This window comes from Protomyctophum bolini (genome assembly GCF_963924005.1).
Source record: "Protomyctophum bolini genome assembly, chromosome: 7".
NCBI lineage: Eukaryota > Metazoa > Chordata > Actinopteri > Myctophiformes > Myctophidae > Protomyctophum > Protomyctophum bolini.
In genome coordinates this window covers 6,182,885-6,199,492 of record NC_137868.1, presented here as the reverse complement: position 1 = coordinate 6,199,492, position 16,608 = coordinate 6,182,885, and the positions used below count along the sequence as shown (strand labels likewise).

Sequence of the window (16,608 nt, the reverse complement as noted above, 5' to 3'; positions counted from 1 at the left end):
CTGAATTAGGTCACATGACACATCATATAACGTCAGTGTCCATACGTAAATCATTGCTGTTTGTTTATTAGCACTTTATTAGCAGTCTAAGCTATAGCGATGGCCATGTATCAAAGACCTCCATGTAAGTTGTGTTAAGTCCACAAGATGGTCACATATTTCGCCAGGTCACCGTAACACTGCCATGATGGAAGGCTGGAGTGAGCGAGTGGCTGAGATTTTGGGTATATTGGAATTTGGCTCTATTGTGGGCCTTTACCGTTGGGACAAACCAACTGAAATCCTTAAATGCGAGTGACACAATCAAAGAAAACATTTCACAAATCAGTAATAAATGACCTCACACATAAATGTTCTACACTTTTTTAGCAACACCACCTCTTTTCATTCATATTGTGTTGAACAGGAAATCCCCCCCCCCCCCCCCCCCTCCTGGTAAGGCAATTATAAAAGCAGGTGTGACTCTTTTAGGATGGTAAAAAAACAAAACAGGAAGTACGTTTTGTTGAGCAGTGAGCTCTGTTGAACCAATAAATCTATGTTCAAGCAAACTATTGTCTATTTATTTGTGATGTGAAATATTTGAAATGCATGAAATGAAATATATAAAATGTAACCTGGGTCAAGATAATTATTTACACAAACGCTCTGAATGCAAACTAACTGTCATATTCAAAATGTTTGGTGCTGTTTTAGCAAAATGTTTAATGGTGATTATACTGCAATATGAAATACTGGGGTAAAAATATATATAAGTGCACCAGGCAGTCTCTGTCTTTAGAGACTGCCTCTAATATGCACGGCATTAGTCAAAAACAGACGATAGAAAATACAGTTTCCGAGGTCGAAATATGTGAATATAAAGTATCTAAACACGGCTGTGCTTATAGATACTTTGTTGAACGTTATGTCTCTGCGCCCGTGCGCCGTACAGCCGAGATCCAAGCCATTCTACGCCTTTTTGTAAACTTGTTTATAGGAAAATCTGGGTTCCTTGGTGGTGCTGTCTCCATGCTGGAAAGCTGAATATCTAATTCCGTTTTCTGGCTCATTCCCTCGAAGGTGACCTGTGGCTGTGGCACTTATTTACTGAGCAAGTCGTCTGCACCGTTGTGAGGTCAGTTTAAAAAAAGAACGTATACAAGCTGAAGCACACCAGATAGTCGCTCAGTGTAAACAAACCAGACAAGCCAACAAGTATGGCGGCCGCTACCACCACGTGACACATAATGTTGACGCCCCCCTCAAGGAGATGTTGGTACGCTCTTGGCTACTGTTCCACAGCATGGAGTCAGTCCACCAGATCATAAACGTTTAGTTGTTCTATTATGCTATTTTGCGTGTGTGGGCATGCTTGAGCGTATGTGCATGTGCATGTGCGTGTGCTGTGTGTGTGTGTGTGTGTGTGTGTGTGTGTGCGTGTGTGTGTGTGTGTGTGTGTGTGTGTGCGTGCGTACCTTCACAGGACTCCTGTTGACCGTACAGTAGTAGTTGTCCAGTGTGCGGTTGGGCGGGGCTTTGCGGCGTACCGTCTCTTTAATTCCCATCAGGGAGGCCAGGGGCGTGGCCACCCTCCTTGATTGACAGGAGAGAGAATTCAAAGGTTCATCACAGTCTGTTTTACTCAGGTAAAAGTATCAATACTGCAAAGTAGAACTACTCCGTTCCGTCCAGAATTCTTGAATAAAAGTATAAAATTATATTGGAATCAAAATGTACTTAAAAGTACCAAAAGTACTACTCACTATTCATAATGTGCCATTTCAAGTTTGCAAATGTATACACATATTTTTGAAAATAGCAGATCTACAAGCTCACAATGCAATACAAACTATATAGGATAGCCGGGTCAACTATACACATGCTTATCTGAATTACAGTTTAACCTTTTGCATACTAAGCATGCAAATGAAAAGATAAGAGCTTAATTCGACGGGGGTGAAAGTGCAAATACTAGGATAACAATAATGGCCGCCAGGCGTCTTGCAGCCTTCCTGCTGCTGTGGTGAGGACTTATTTGATTGATTGATTGATTGATTGAAATATTTATTAACAGTTTGCAGAATTACAGTACATTTCAAGCACAAACTCAATACAAAGACTGTTAACTGTGAGTGGACGACCCAATTAAGCATTACACTTGTTTACAACAGGGTCCACCTTGTTCAATTCATCAAAACATTTAGAGACGTACAACTTCTATATAGTTAAAGAACAGAACAGGAATTCATCATAAAGGAGGTAAAAAGGGAAAAGAAACATATACAGTGAGGGGAAAAGGGGGGGGGGATTCAGATTTTACAGGGGCCAGTTTCGAATTGCAGCCGTCCGTAGGTGCCCTTTGAGAGCGGTTTTGAAGGAGTCAAGGGATTCTTAATGACTGTTGGTAGGGCGTTCCACATTTCACTGTGCAGTACTATATATCTGACCATGAGTGATCGCAGGCAATAGGCATGCTCCAACATGTGGGCCGTCCTCCCATCCAAGGTCGGCCCTGGCATCATGAACCCATTTAGACCTGAGATCGATTCTATCCACGTTTTGCCCCGCCAAGGTACTGTGGCTCCTTGTGTGTGTGCTTTGCTTCCTTCAGGCCGTGTTGCCATGTCTGCTCAGTGCTTATTATAAGCAACCTTTGACTTGTTTGTTCTGTAAAGTCACTTGCAAATAAATTATTGGTAGTTAAGTTGCTGGTTGATGTTTTTTTGGGCTTGATTCTAAAGTGTACAGTAGTTGCTTATTTGGGCTTGCTTCTAGCCTGGTTAATGCGATATTAGTCTGGTTTATTAACCAGGCTAGCTTGCTTCCACATGTCTTCACATCAAGGAACCACAGATTAATATGTAATTTAATTGTCCACAGACTTACATCTGAACATGTATTAAAAATATTCAATGTGTTTTTAAATAACGAATGTACAACCTCACAATGTGTCGCTGTGAGGCTTGTAGATTTTCATTTGTGCTTGTTTTCATAGACCTGGCCACTTGTTTCTCTTGCAAAACTGACAACACAGCAAGAGAAAGAGGAACTTATGCACACACACAAACGCAATGCACTATGGGCTGTAAGAAAAGTCGTTCTCAAAAAATTTCATGTCAAGGACTCCCAAAAATATATGTAATTGGCTGCCGAACCCCGCACACACACACACACACACACACACACACACACACACACACACACACACACACACACACACACACACACACACACACACACACACACACACACACACACACACACACACACAGTATTGGACACTGGTTACTACGTGACCAGAAGATACAGTATGATATGAGACAAGGATCAGAACAGAGTGAACAGCAACAGGAATGTGCATCTCGTATCACTGGGCAGAGATGTCAGTCTCTGATAAAGTATAGTTGTTGGTCTATCATATCTCATCATATCACGGGCGGTACGCTTACGGAGATGAGTGATTCACCACATGTGTGTTCTCAACCAGTGGTCCGGGGTGTCGGGGACCACCAGGGGTCCTTGAGGGGGGTCCAGGTGGTCCCCCAGCTAAATGATGGACAGTTGGTAACCAAGTGGACCCTTATAGATCTTGAACTCTTAGGAGAGACAGCGTAAAAAACAGCACTCAGCCACTCACCCCCAACACATCTCTCTGTTTTTACTATAGTAACCACTGTTTCATTGGTCAGCTTATCACCTAAAACTGGAGTATGAACAGGCCTTTATGGGTCCATTTGGATTCATTTTACGCTCTCAAGATTAAAATTGTTGTTACAATCTGAATTACTTAATTTACAAGAAGTCTGTCACAAATTAGAGAATGTAGAAGAGTTGTTATTTTGATCAACGTTTGCCTGTTATCTCTCCTATATGGTCTCAGATTTACACAGCATGGAATTGTGGACAAAATCTTATCCATCAACAACAAAATATGCTAAGTCTTGGGGTCTGAGAGGCTAAGTCTTGGTGGTCTGTGGCTCAAAAATGTCGACTAACTAATGGACCTTGATATGAAACGGGTGTAAAACCACTGGTGCAGCCATCTGGGTCAGGCAGATAAAGGTTATCATAATGTGTGCTAACAGACAAAAGATCCTCTTTCTTATATGGTATCTATATGCGTGCCTCTGATCTGACACCGCTGCTGAAGACAGAGATACAGTGCTTATACAGTAGGACATGTTTATGCCTCTGCGTGTGCACCGTTTGACACACTGCTGCTATAGGATAAGATACTGCAATCTGTATCTACATGTATAAGATATTACCTGCACATTGTACCTGTGAGTCTGTGACACTATACTGCTGCTAAAAGATAAGCTGTATTGTCTGCTCTGATGACAGCTCATAGTTTAAACGTGTAACGTGTGAGTACTTTGTCCGACATTATTGAAATGTGTGGATGTGCTTTACCTTTTGGGGATTGTTTTAATTCCTACTTTTATTATGACAACTAAAACTAAAATACTATACTGACTTGATGGAGGGGAAAGGAACTGGTTGGAATAAGGTGTTCCTTCCACGCGCTACGTCCAACCAGGGAAACTCCCCCCTGTCAGGTGTAAAAGGAGCAACTTGGACACTCAGGCATGAAGGAAGCATGAGTTCAAGTCCGTTGGTCTCCCCTTGTCCCCCATATATGGGGACTAGGTTGGCGGAGGGTGTGTAGAGCCCAGGATCACATTAGATGATTGACACAGGGGTGAAAAATGGGTTACAAAATCGTGGGATAAAAAAAAAAAACTGAATAAAAAATGGCTGTCCAAATCAAGCCTAACGGACAGATCAGGAACGGACGGACAGACGGACGTTAACTGACCTTTCAAAGAGCTGCCTGACGATCATGAACATGAAGGCGATGGGCAGCGCCACCCACAGGTCAGCCGTCTTGGCGTAGACGCGTCCATCTTTGTCCTGAAGGTCAGCCCAGCCCAGACCCGCTGGAAACCACAGGCTCTCCTGCCAGAACCACTCGCTGAGCGACCGCAGCATCCTGAGACACACACAGACACAAGCACACGCACAGACACACACACGCACAGACACACACACGCACAAACAATTTAGGCATTTAGCAGACGCTCTTAATCCACAGCGATGTACAGTACAGTAAGCAAGAACAACACATGTAATACTGTACATCAAATACATAAAAATTGTCATCTTGAATCATACGTAAGAGAAGAACCTACGTATAACAGTGGAATATCTATATGATGAAACTATGTCTATACACTATAGAGCTATGTTGATAAATGTCCTTCCACTAGTTGAGAAACAGTCAACTGAATGACCTGTGATGAGCGTCCATGTAGTCATTTTACTGACAAATTGGAGGTCACGAAATTCAACAGAAAAAGGGAGTAAGAATCTCCAGAGGGGGAAGTGCAGTGGATTGTCTGGTTGAGTCATTATTATTAGGAAAGTATAGTTAGTAGTCAGTGGACCATTGGTTGAGAAACAGTGGGATGTATAGCAAGTGTTACAAAAGCATTAATCTTAGCCCATATCCCCAGATTCCCCACCCAACACAACAGTGGTCTCCAGGTTGATTCTAAGTCAGGGTGGGTCACAAATTCACAATCAGTTGAAAACCCCTGCTCTAGAGTGCTATGTCTACATGAAAATAATGCTAACTAAGTTACATAAAATATACATATATATATACGCCTGTATAAGGTCATCAAGGCTAGCGGCAAGTGTAACGGTAAGTGGGAGTGAGTCTGCAGTTCTGACTGCAATGGGAAGTTCATTCCATCGTTTTGGAGCCAGAAGGGAGACGAGTTTGGGACGTGTGGAGCGTTGTCCTGGTGTCCCACGCACGCACACACACACACACACACGCAGACATGCACGCACGCACGCACGCATACACTGTCTCCCTCTCAGCTGTCCTACTGTCTGTCTCTCCTACACTGTCTCCCCCTCAGCTGTCCTACTGTCTGTCTCTCCTACACTGTCTCCCCCTCAGCTGTCCTCCTGTCTGTCTGTCTCTCCTACACTGTCTCCCCCTCAGCTGTCCTTCTATCTGTCTCTCCTACACGGTCTCTAATTAGGCTGCCTGCCATCTTTAAATGCTGCTTCCAAAGTAAGGACTGAACACGGAGGCCTGGGTCCCGTCCATCCATTCATCTGCGCTCACAGCCGTGCATGTGATTAGGAAAGTGCAGTGTAATTACAGACAGAGTGGGGATAACACGTCATTAGGCTAATCTCTATCATCTGTCATCACCCAGCGGAGCTAGTGTTTCTCCTAATATAGACCACAGAAGAAAGAAAGGCCTCGCATGTGTTCACTTTTAGGACACCCATTTACCGCCAATCAGTTTTGGACACTAAATTATCAACACTTTATACATGAAGATATACTGGACTCACAAATTGCCCCGACACAACATTATACACTGTACATTATTGCTGTGATGTGGCCTCAGCTGCCTGACTCTCAGTGACCACACATGTACTGTATGTGTATATATTCCTCTGTGTGTGTGTGTGTGTGTGTGTGTGTGTGTGTGTGTGTAATAAACTCCAGGATGTACAGTATGTGTAATGCATCAGGATGTACAGTATGTGTAATGCATCGCTGTGTGTTGGCACATTATGTTCTCTGTGCCGCCTGGCGACCTGACGGATCCTCACCCACCACCTCGAGGTCTAGCCCACTGTGGGCGGGAACCCCTTTTGGTGTTTTAAAGCATCGTTATACTTTAGCTATTGAAAAATAGCAGATCTATAAGCTCATAGCGCGGCACTGCTATTTTTGAAAGAATTGTGAAAATGTGGCGTAAATCTTTGAATATATATTCTTTCAGAACAAACGTTTTTTTACTCAAATCTTTGCTTCTTGAGGGGTTCAATCAAAGCATATTTTCAGATGGGGCGGCGGAGTCATATTACATATAATTTTTGGGGTCCTTGACATGAAATATTGAGCACCACTGATACAGAAACATAAGGTTTCTTTTTTTTTATTTCGACGTCAGGCCTAAATGGGCTAGAGACTTAAATCACAACAATGATCACTTCCATTCAGACAGCAGACTATACATACATTAGAGTGATTAGACAGTATAGACATTAGACACATCCATTCACGGGGTGGGTGGCGGCGGTGGCTCAGGGGTAGAGTTACCGGATGGAAACCGCAAGGTTCCCAGTTCGATCCCGGAATCCCCCAGAGTTATAGTGTCAAAGTGTCCTTGAGCAAGACTCTGAACCCCTAATTGCTCCCGATGTGCAGGTTGGTGCCTTGCATGGTTTCCTCTGGCCTCGGTGGGTGAATGTAATGCACAATCTATGTAAAGCGCCTTGGATAAAGGCGGTATATAAATGTACCATTTAATGCACCATTCATACAGTAGAGACTGTATTTAACAGCCACAGTATAGACTCTTAATGATTGTTTTGTAAAGCACTTTGAATAGCCAAGTTGTTGTTGAAATTTGCTATTCAAATAATATGCAAATTCTCTTGATAGGTGTAATGTGGAAACACGCACGCACACAACAAATAGCAGATATACATCTGTAGATCTTCAAAGTGTGGACACTGTGGGTGAACTAGAGATTTTGAAGGCATTTTGTGGAATCGGCCTCAGTCAGGTCTTAATCGGTTAACACATGCATTACAATAAGGATAATACAATGTAAGCATAGATAGCAATAAATAATACCAAACAATACTGGATGCGTAAGTATTACTGTATAGGTATACGATCTTATCTCATCTCTCAGTAAAGCTTTGTAAAGAAAACCTAAAAAAAACATCTAATCCTTTATCAGCAGGGTCATAAAGTGCACAATCAGAGGCATAAAACAAATACCCTCTGATGTTTTTTGTTTTTGTGACCATGCCCTCATTTATGTCTCCGACAGCCTCAGGGAGGAAGGGGGGGGGGGGGGGGGGGGGGAGGGTAGGAGGAGGAGGGGGGGGGGTCTCTTTCTAAAGCCTTGAGCTACTGGGCTCAGCTGGGCTGTCTGTGACTGAGTGAGGCGCTTCTGCTTATTAAAGTTTAAAGTTTAACCAGCACTTCTGGATACACAGACAGACAGACAGAGTAAACACACACACATAAACAAGCTGTCCCCTATTGTGTGGGAGCAGCAACGATTAATGTGTCTGGGCGTACACTTATGGGAGATAATGTAGCTATAGTACTTCCCAAAGTGGGGTCCTTGAGGGAGCACCAGGGGGTCCCCAGCTAAATGATCATTAGGAACCAAATGGACCTAGCTGACTGACAATCTATGTATAACAAATACTCGCCTATTAACACAGTGATGCATTGAAAAAAGGCTACAAGTACAGTAGGCTACAATTATGCAGCGCAGCACCAATAACAAAATATGATCTGCATAATATTACCTTGTATTTCTATTAACAATAAACATGAAGTCTTGTTTGTAAATGAAACAATAACCTCATTCATTCATGTATCATTTCAGACCATATAGCTGCCAGTTGAATCATTAAAAAACGGGAAAGCATTTGTTGTCATTCTCGATTTTTTAGTGTTGGGTATTTGAAAATAGCACATATAGATTGCAAATGGAAAAATGGTAAATGGTGCATTTATATAGCGCCTTTATCCAAGGCGCTTTACATAGATTGTGCATTACATTCACCCATTCACACACACACACACACACACACACACACACACACACACACACACACACACACACACACACACATTCACACACCAATGGCGGTAGAAACCATGCAAGGCACCAACCAGCACATCAGGAGCAATTAGGGGTTCAGAGTCTTGCTCAAGGACACTTCAACACTAACTCTGTGTTAGTGTCCTATCAGGTCACTCTAGCCCTGGACCACCGCCAACCCACACAAATGGACCCTTACATGTCTACATGTAACTCTCAGAGCATAGACAAATCCACGGAGGCCAGGTGTGGGCAATCAATGTTGAGGTGTCAAGCAGCGCTTAATGGTACACCTAGCTACTGTATGGCTGTGCCCATGCAGTGCACCCCTCAGTGGATTCACTATTAACGGTACAAATGGAACCATCCAACTTCAACCGCTTATCCATAGTCAGGTCGCGGGGGTAACAGCTCCACCAGAGAGCTCCAGACCTTCCCTCTCCAGAGCAACATTAGTGACTTCCTCCTGGGGGGATCCTGAGACGTTCCAAGGCCAGTGAGTCTATGTGTTTCCTCCAACTGTGCCTTGGTCTGCCCCCGGGGGTCTCCTCTCATATAGGGAGACGCCCGAGAGGCATCCTCCTAACCACATGCCCGAACCAACCAAAGCTGGCTCTTTTCCAGGCGAAGAAGCAGCGACTCTACTCTGAGTCTCTCTCGTGTGACTGAACTTCTCACCCTATCCCAATAAGGGAGATGCCAGCCACCCGTCGGAGAAAACTAATTTTGGTCGCTTGTATTCACAACCTTATTCTTTCACTCATGACACACACTTCATGACCATAGCCATAGATAGGTTACAGTAGGAACGAAGAGTTGTACATAGTACTGGTTGGGGAAGTTGGGGAAGAAATACATCAGAAGAAACAACAATGTATTTAAAGTCCAGAGACTGGTCACTGTGTGGTCAGTCAGGGTCTGCTTTGGTTGGACAGTGAGTGAACACATTCACTTATTTTTTAAGATTTAGTTTTTTGCCTTTATTGATAGTTATTAGTGAAGACAGACAGGAACGAGAGAGAGAGAGAAAGGGAGAGACATGCAAGGTCGTCATGAACGGGACTCGAACACGTGGCGCGCTGTCAGGCCATCTGGCATGATGCGCCTGGACCGCTATAGACCAGCGGGCGCCCCGAACACACTCACTTCTTCCACAGTGACTCACACACAGAGAGGACTCCCCCTGATCGCCCAGAGGGAGAGGGAAGGAGAGAGAGTGAGAGGGAGGGTGGAAGGAGCTGTCCACAGTGGGTGGTGTTACAAATACCAGAGGTGGGGTGCAGTGTGACTGTGCATGTGGGTGTGTATGGTATTTGAGATGCGTGTGCATGTGTGCGTGCGTGTGCGTGTGTGTGTGTGTGTGTGTGTGTGTGTGTGTGTGTGTGTGTGTGTGTGTGTGAGTGTGTGTGTGTGTGGTGTGTGCGTGCGTGTTTGAGGTTCATGGATGAATCACAGCGGACTTCCTCCAGATGCCAGATGGTCATGTATGTCTCTCTCAAACTATTTCTCTCTCTCTCTCTCTCTCTCTCTCTCTCTCTCTCTGGGCCTTTAAGGAGGGGGGGGGGGGGGAGTCCTCCTCTGTGACTCACAGTGGAATAAATTAGTGTCTTCTCTTCATTGCTGGAAGACTGACTGTCCAAACTAAGCAGGCTGAACTGACCTAAACCAAACCAAACCAAACCAAACCAAACCAAATAAGTGCAGCGTTGCATTCTGCTCCTGTGACATCACTGCCTTGTCATCTGCCCTGTCTGGCCCCGTCACTATAACAGCATGACATCATCCATGATGTGGCCCATATAGTTTACTTTACTCTACTTTATTATGGATGGATCCATTAGCACAAGTTACAAAAGCGTGGCTATACTTCCTGGGGTCCAGGAATGCAGGTCAGGGTGGAACTATCATGTGTCCAAAACTGTTACTTTTCAGGATTCAACAAAATCACCCCCGTATGAAGTGAGGAGCGCCTTTATCGTTACATACATCATCATACATCAAATTTGACCTAACTTCTCCTTTCGTTGTCAATAGCAAATATTGAGACGTGTGTGGACAAAAGCTGTATGTAGGAGGGGCTAGCAGCGCCCCTCAAAAAGCACACCCGTGCTTAGACACAAACACTCAAAGCCGGACACCCCTCAAAAATAGCAAACGCAGCAAATCGAGCTTACACTGTAGAGCTGATACGTTTGTGACGCTGTAGTAGGATCACATATGGAGTAAAAAAGATAGAATATGGATAGTTTTCTGTCTGACAGCATCGATAATCATTAGGTTTTCTGTCTGACAGCATCGATAATCATTATGTTTTCTGTCTGACAGCATCGATAATCATTAGGTTTTCTGTCTGACAGCATCGATAATCATTATGTTTTCTGTCTGACAGCATCGATAATCATTAGGTTTTCTGTCTGACAGCATCGATAATCATTATGTTTTCTGTCTGACAGCATCGATAATCATTAGGTTTTCTGTCTGACAGCATCGATAATCATTAGGTTTTCTGTCTGACAGCATCGATAATCATTAGGTTTTCTGTCTGACAGCATCGATAATCATTAGGTTTTCTGTCTGACAGCATCGATAATCATTATGTTTTCTGTCTGACAGCATCGATAATCATTATGTTTTCTGTCTGACAGCATCGATAATCATTATGTTTTCTGTCTGACAGCATCGATAATCATTAGGTTTTCTGTCTGACAGCATCGATAATCATTAGGTTTTCTGTCTGACAGCATCGATAATCATTAGGTTTTCTGTCTGACAGCATCGATAATCATTAGGTTTTCCATTCATTCTGTTTAAGTAAGTATACAGCTCAGAAATGTCATATTTCCATCATCATTTCCACATCCTTTGTCCTCGTTTCAAATTAAATACCCCATGCATGTTGACAGGACTGTTTTCCTGGTCCCTTACATTGCTTCCAAACTCCAAACCTAACATTGGAGTTAGAGTTTTATTTGTGTTGTCTGTTCCCAAAATAGCTCATATACAAGCTCAGTGCGTCATGAGTTGGACGGCTATTCTTGGCTTTAGACTTTTAGCTTTTAGACTTTAAAAACCCCATTCATAAAATCGTCATTTTGAAAATGCTGATGTCCTCACCAGTATAGAAATAGAAATGTGTGTGTGCGTGAGTGAGTGCGTGCGCACGTGCGTGCGTGGTGTGCGTGCGTGGCGTGCGTGTGTGTGTGCATGAGTGCGTGCGTGCGTGCGTGCGTGCGTGTGTGTGTGTGTGTGTGTAAAGCAAAGCCCCGCCAGGTGCAAGTGGTTGCATAAACCTTTATAAATCCATACTTCCTGATCATATCACAGCGTCTGCTCTCATTCCTAATTGGTTCCTTGTACAAATCTCTGAATAATATATTCTTTCACAGCAATTTTTTTTAACTCATATCTTTGCTTCTGAACCCCCATTTTCAAATGGGGGTCCGTGGGCCAAATACAGAAAATTCTGGGGGTCCCTGAAATAGTTTGAGAACCACTGATATAGAAACATAGGTTTTTCAGAAAACTGTGAGGATTCAGAAGACATGTTTTTAGAATGGGCTTCAGGTCTAAATGGGGTAAAGGTAGGGTGAGTGATACATTTAATAGTAATCATTGCTACAGAGTGTTTGTTCAGTAACAGAAGGTCATCCTGTCTCACCAGATCTCTAACCCAATGAGACCTGTCACCTGAGGACGATTCTAAAAGAATGTTTTCTGAAAAACCTCATGTTTCTATGTGAGTGGTGCTCAACCTTTCCATCTCAAGGACCCCAGGAATTATCTGTATTTGGCTGCAGAGACCCTCATCTGAAAATATGTTGTTCCAGAGACCCCCCGCCCCCCAGAAGCAAAGATTTGAGTATAAAAACGTTCGCTCTGAAAGAATATATATCCAATGATTTGCACCATATTTCCCCCGATTTTTTTGAAATAGCAGATCTACAAGCTCGTAGCGCTGCACAGAGCTTGTAGACCTGCTATTTTGCAATAGCTAAAGTGTAACATACAGTAGAAGTGTAATATATAGAAAATACATTTTCAGGTATAGGGGACAAAAGCCTTTGCATATATTTTCTAATGGGGGTCCGTGTGGGCTAATGAGGGTCAATTTGGGGGTCCCAGGATTGGGAACCACTGAAATGAAAGACAGATTGGGGGAGGGGCTGAAGGGGGCATAGATATAATATAAGAAAGCTAGACGAGGGGCAGCATAACATTGTGTCTATGGGGCATGTACTTTTAAATAACCATAACATTGTGTCTATGGGGCATGTACTTTTTAAATAACCATAACATTGTGTCTATGGGGCATGTACTTTTAAATAACCATAACATTGTCTCTATGGGGCATGTACTTTTTAAATAACCATAACTTGCTCAATTTTCTACCGATTTTCAAGCGGTTTGGTTTGTTATAAACGTCAGAGACGTCCGCATACTGATATGCTTTTATACGACGTTCATATAAAAAACTTGGACACTCAGGCATGAAGGAAGCATGAGTTCAAGTCCGTTGCTCTCCCCTTGTCCCCCATATATGGGGACTAGGCTGGTGGAGGGTGTGTAGAGCATTAGATGATTGACACAAGCAGATAAGCGTCCTGAATCATAGCCACATTGACAACGTTTCTATTAAACCAACCCGTTTGTAAATCTGTCAAGATTTGAGGGAGTTATGACTATTTTAGTTTGGGCTGCCATTGAACTATACTGTACTGTAGCACCTCAGCAAGATGGCCGCCGGGTGAACTACGTCAGAGACTCCGCCTTGAGGCATCTAGCCTTTATATATGTCTATGGAGGAGGAGTCATGATCCCCCGTCCCTCTCAACAACCCTTGTTATTACTACACATAGTAGTAAACAAACGTCAGGGTTGGAAAATGCGTATGTCGTAATGTTTATAGAAATAAAATCAGTTCAGTTACACGACACGCTGCTGTTCTTCTCTTTCATGTTTCTGCTGCATGCAAAAAAACGACGATGACGATGACTCAGCCTAAAAGCATGTTTCCACATCCAGCCACTGTTGTAATTCCCTACTGTTACTGTAATATGTCGTCTCACAGTGGAGAAAGAAACCACCTCTCTGTTCAGTGTGGATGTTCTGCTCTGTGTTTGACAAGTCTGATCCCCCTCTCTCTCTCTGAATAATACCTCCACTTTGGTGAGAGAGAGAGAGAGAGAGAGAGAGAGAGAGAGAGAGAGAGACAGAGAGAGACACACAGACAGACAGACAGACAGACAGACAGACAGACAGACAGACAGACAGACAGACAGACAGACAGACAGACAGACAGACAGACAGACAGACAGACAGACATAGACAGAGAGAGAGAGAGACAGAGAAAGACAGAGAGAGACAGAGTGATAGAGAGATACAGATACAGATAGAGAGAGAGATAGAGCGAGAGAGAGAGAGAAATACTTCCTCTCTCCCCAGTGGAGGTTCCCTCATTTCCATTGGACATGCAGGAATGGCCAGAGTTTGGTCACATGCTCCCGTGAGCCAATGGGAAGTTGAGTCATGTCTGTGTGCATGCGTGTGCGTGTGAGTGAGTGTGCGTGTGTTAAAGTCATCAAGTGTTCAGAGAGGACACACAGGCGCGCGCACACACACACACACACACACACACACACACACACACACACACACACGCACGCACACGCGCGCTAAGCGGCATAAAGGACACACTGATGGGAAACACAGAACTGGCGAAAAACACTCAGTGACATTCATTATAACGTGGAGCACATGAACCCTATTCTGTGGAAAACATTCGCCCAAAATAGCTAATCTACAAGCAGCTCCCAAAACACAGAGCTGATTTTGGGGCGAAGTGTCCAGTGGGAAAAAGCAGGGGTCTAGTGCAGACCCCTGTGGGACTCCAGTAAACTAAGTATAGAACATAGATTTTCTCTTATCGTAACTCGAACTCTGATAAAGTATCGTATTATAACCTCTCGTCACATCACAGCTGACCTCAGATCAGTTTCCCCGGTTTCACAAAGTTGATTCTGAGACACACACACACAGACAGTACGGGTATTTCCGGGCGTGTTCCGAATCCGACCTGTCGGGGGGCAATATCTCACAACGGGTATAAGGGCTAGTATCATAAACTTTCCACGATGGGACGACACCTGTCAGCAGGCAATTCAAATCTGTTGGCATCCTACTGTAAATTTGCCACATCTCTGTCTGCGTGTGTGTGCGTGTGTGTGTAATGCAGGTAACTCGTAATTCGACACACGCGTTCCACACCCCCGCAGGGAGTGCAGTGCCCGGCCTCGAGTCGGTCGGACCCACGGTTCTCCAGAACCACCACAAAAGGCTCTGCTCAGGCTCTGCCAGTGGGCCTAATCAGCCTAAATCCCCTCACCTGTGCAATTTCCAGCCTCTGCCCTCAGCCAGTTGATTGCCCTGGCAACACCACACCTGACAGTTGATTAGCCTACTTAACCACTTTTCACAGTCAGTCAGTTTGTCCTCTCTCTTACATTTAATTACCTAGTAAATAAGTGTCATACATATTCTGAAGAAAACCTGCAGACTTACATTCAGTAATTGGGTGTTCTTATGATCACAATGAGAACATTACAGTGGTGTGTAGAAAGTAAAAACTGAATCTAGTAGTCGTGCCACGGACACATGTGACCCCTGACCCCTGATGACCCCTGACCCCTGATGCCCCCTGCTCTAAAGCGATGGTTCCCAAACGTGTCAGCCCGTGGCCTAAAACAGAAATATTTGCCCGGGACCCAAACTATAGCGACAATAGCAGATCTACAAGCTCACAACGTGGCGCTTCACCACACCTTGTGAGCTTATAGATCTGCTATTTTCCCACTATACTTCTTAAATATTTTAATATATTATTTAAAATGTTCTTTTCATTTCTTCATGACATTACTGGGGGGGGGGGGGGGGGGGATATATCATTGGATTTTGATATTAAATTCATGAAAAGTTTTCCTTTTTTTCGGGAAATGTTTTGAAATAATAATATTTAGATGCAAAATCTATAGGAAGCAAAAACGAAGGGGACCCGTAACGATGCGTCCGCGACCCACAAACGGGTCCCGACCCACAGTTTGAGAACCAGCGCTCTAAAGCAGTCGACTCGGCGTTAAATGACACCTGCCTGCATGCCGCGTCATCACGGGATGCACGCACGCACACACACACACACACACACACACACACACACACACACACACACACACACACACACACACACACACACACACACACACACACACACACACACACACACACACAGTAGAGCAGATACAACCAGCGGATATCCTCTATCGCTGATTAATTGGTGCCGGACAAAATCGATCAATATGCCGACACTGATACTACACTGACTGACACTGATATTGCAGTACGAGTTTCCAGTTGCACAACAACAACTGGGTGACCTGGAATCTGGGTGCAGATGTCTGTGAGTCTGGGTGCAGATGTCTGTGAATCTGGGTGCAGATGTCTGTGAGTCTGGGTGCAGATGTCTGTGAGTCTGGATGCAGATGTCTGTGAGTCTGGGTGCAGATGTCTGTGAGTCTGGATGCAGATGTCTGTGAGTCTGGGTGCAGATGTCTGTGAGTCTGGGTGCAGATGTCTGTGAGTCTGGGTGCAGATGTCTGTGAGTCTGGGTGCAGATGTCTGTGATTCTGCATGTAGATGTCTGTGAATCTGGGTGCAGATGTCTGTGAGTCTGGGTGCAGATGTCTGTCAATCTGGGTGCAGATGTCTGTGAATCTGCATGTAGATGTCTGTGAATCTGGGTGCAGATGTCTGTGAGTCTGGGTGCAGATGTCTGTGAATTTGTGAAAATGTGTGCCAATGAAATCGGTTTTATTAACTTGTCTCTTTGCTTCTGGGGGCGGGGGGGGGGGGATTCCTTGATATGAAATAGTTTAAGAACCACTGAAACAGAAACAGAATGTTTTTCAGA

The 16,608-nt window shown here is 44.1% G+C and overlaps 1 protein-coding gene across 1 annotated transcript in view; it reads right to left on the bottom strand.

Moving 5' to 3' along the window:
• cers2b (ceramide synthase 2b) overlaps positions 1–16,608 on the bottom strand; it is a 39,749-nt gene that overhangs the window by 9,096 nt on the left and 14,045 nt on the right. Inside the window, exons 2-3 of the mRNA XM_080769238.1 lie at positions 4,802–4,975; positions 1,458–1,575 (exon numbers count right to left, since the gene is read on the bottom strand). Coding sequence (XP_080625364.1) covers positions 1,458–1,575; positions 4,802–4,974 — 291 coding nt within the window. The 5' untranslated portion in view covers position 4,975. The remainder of the gene's footprint in view (positions 1–1,457; positions 1,576–4,801; positions 4,976–16,608) is intronic.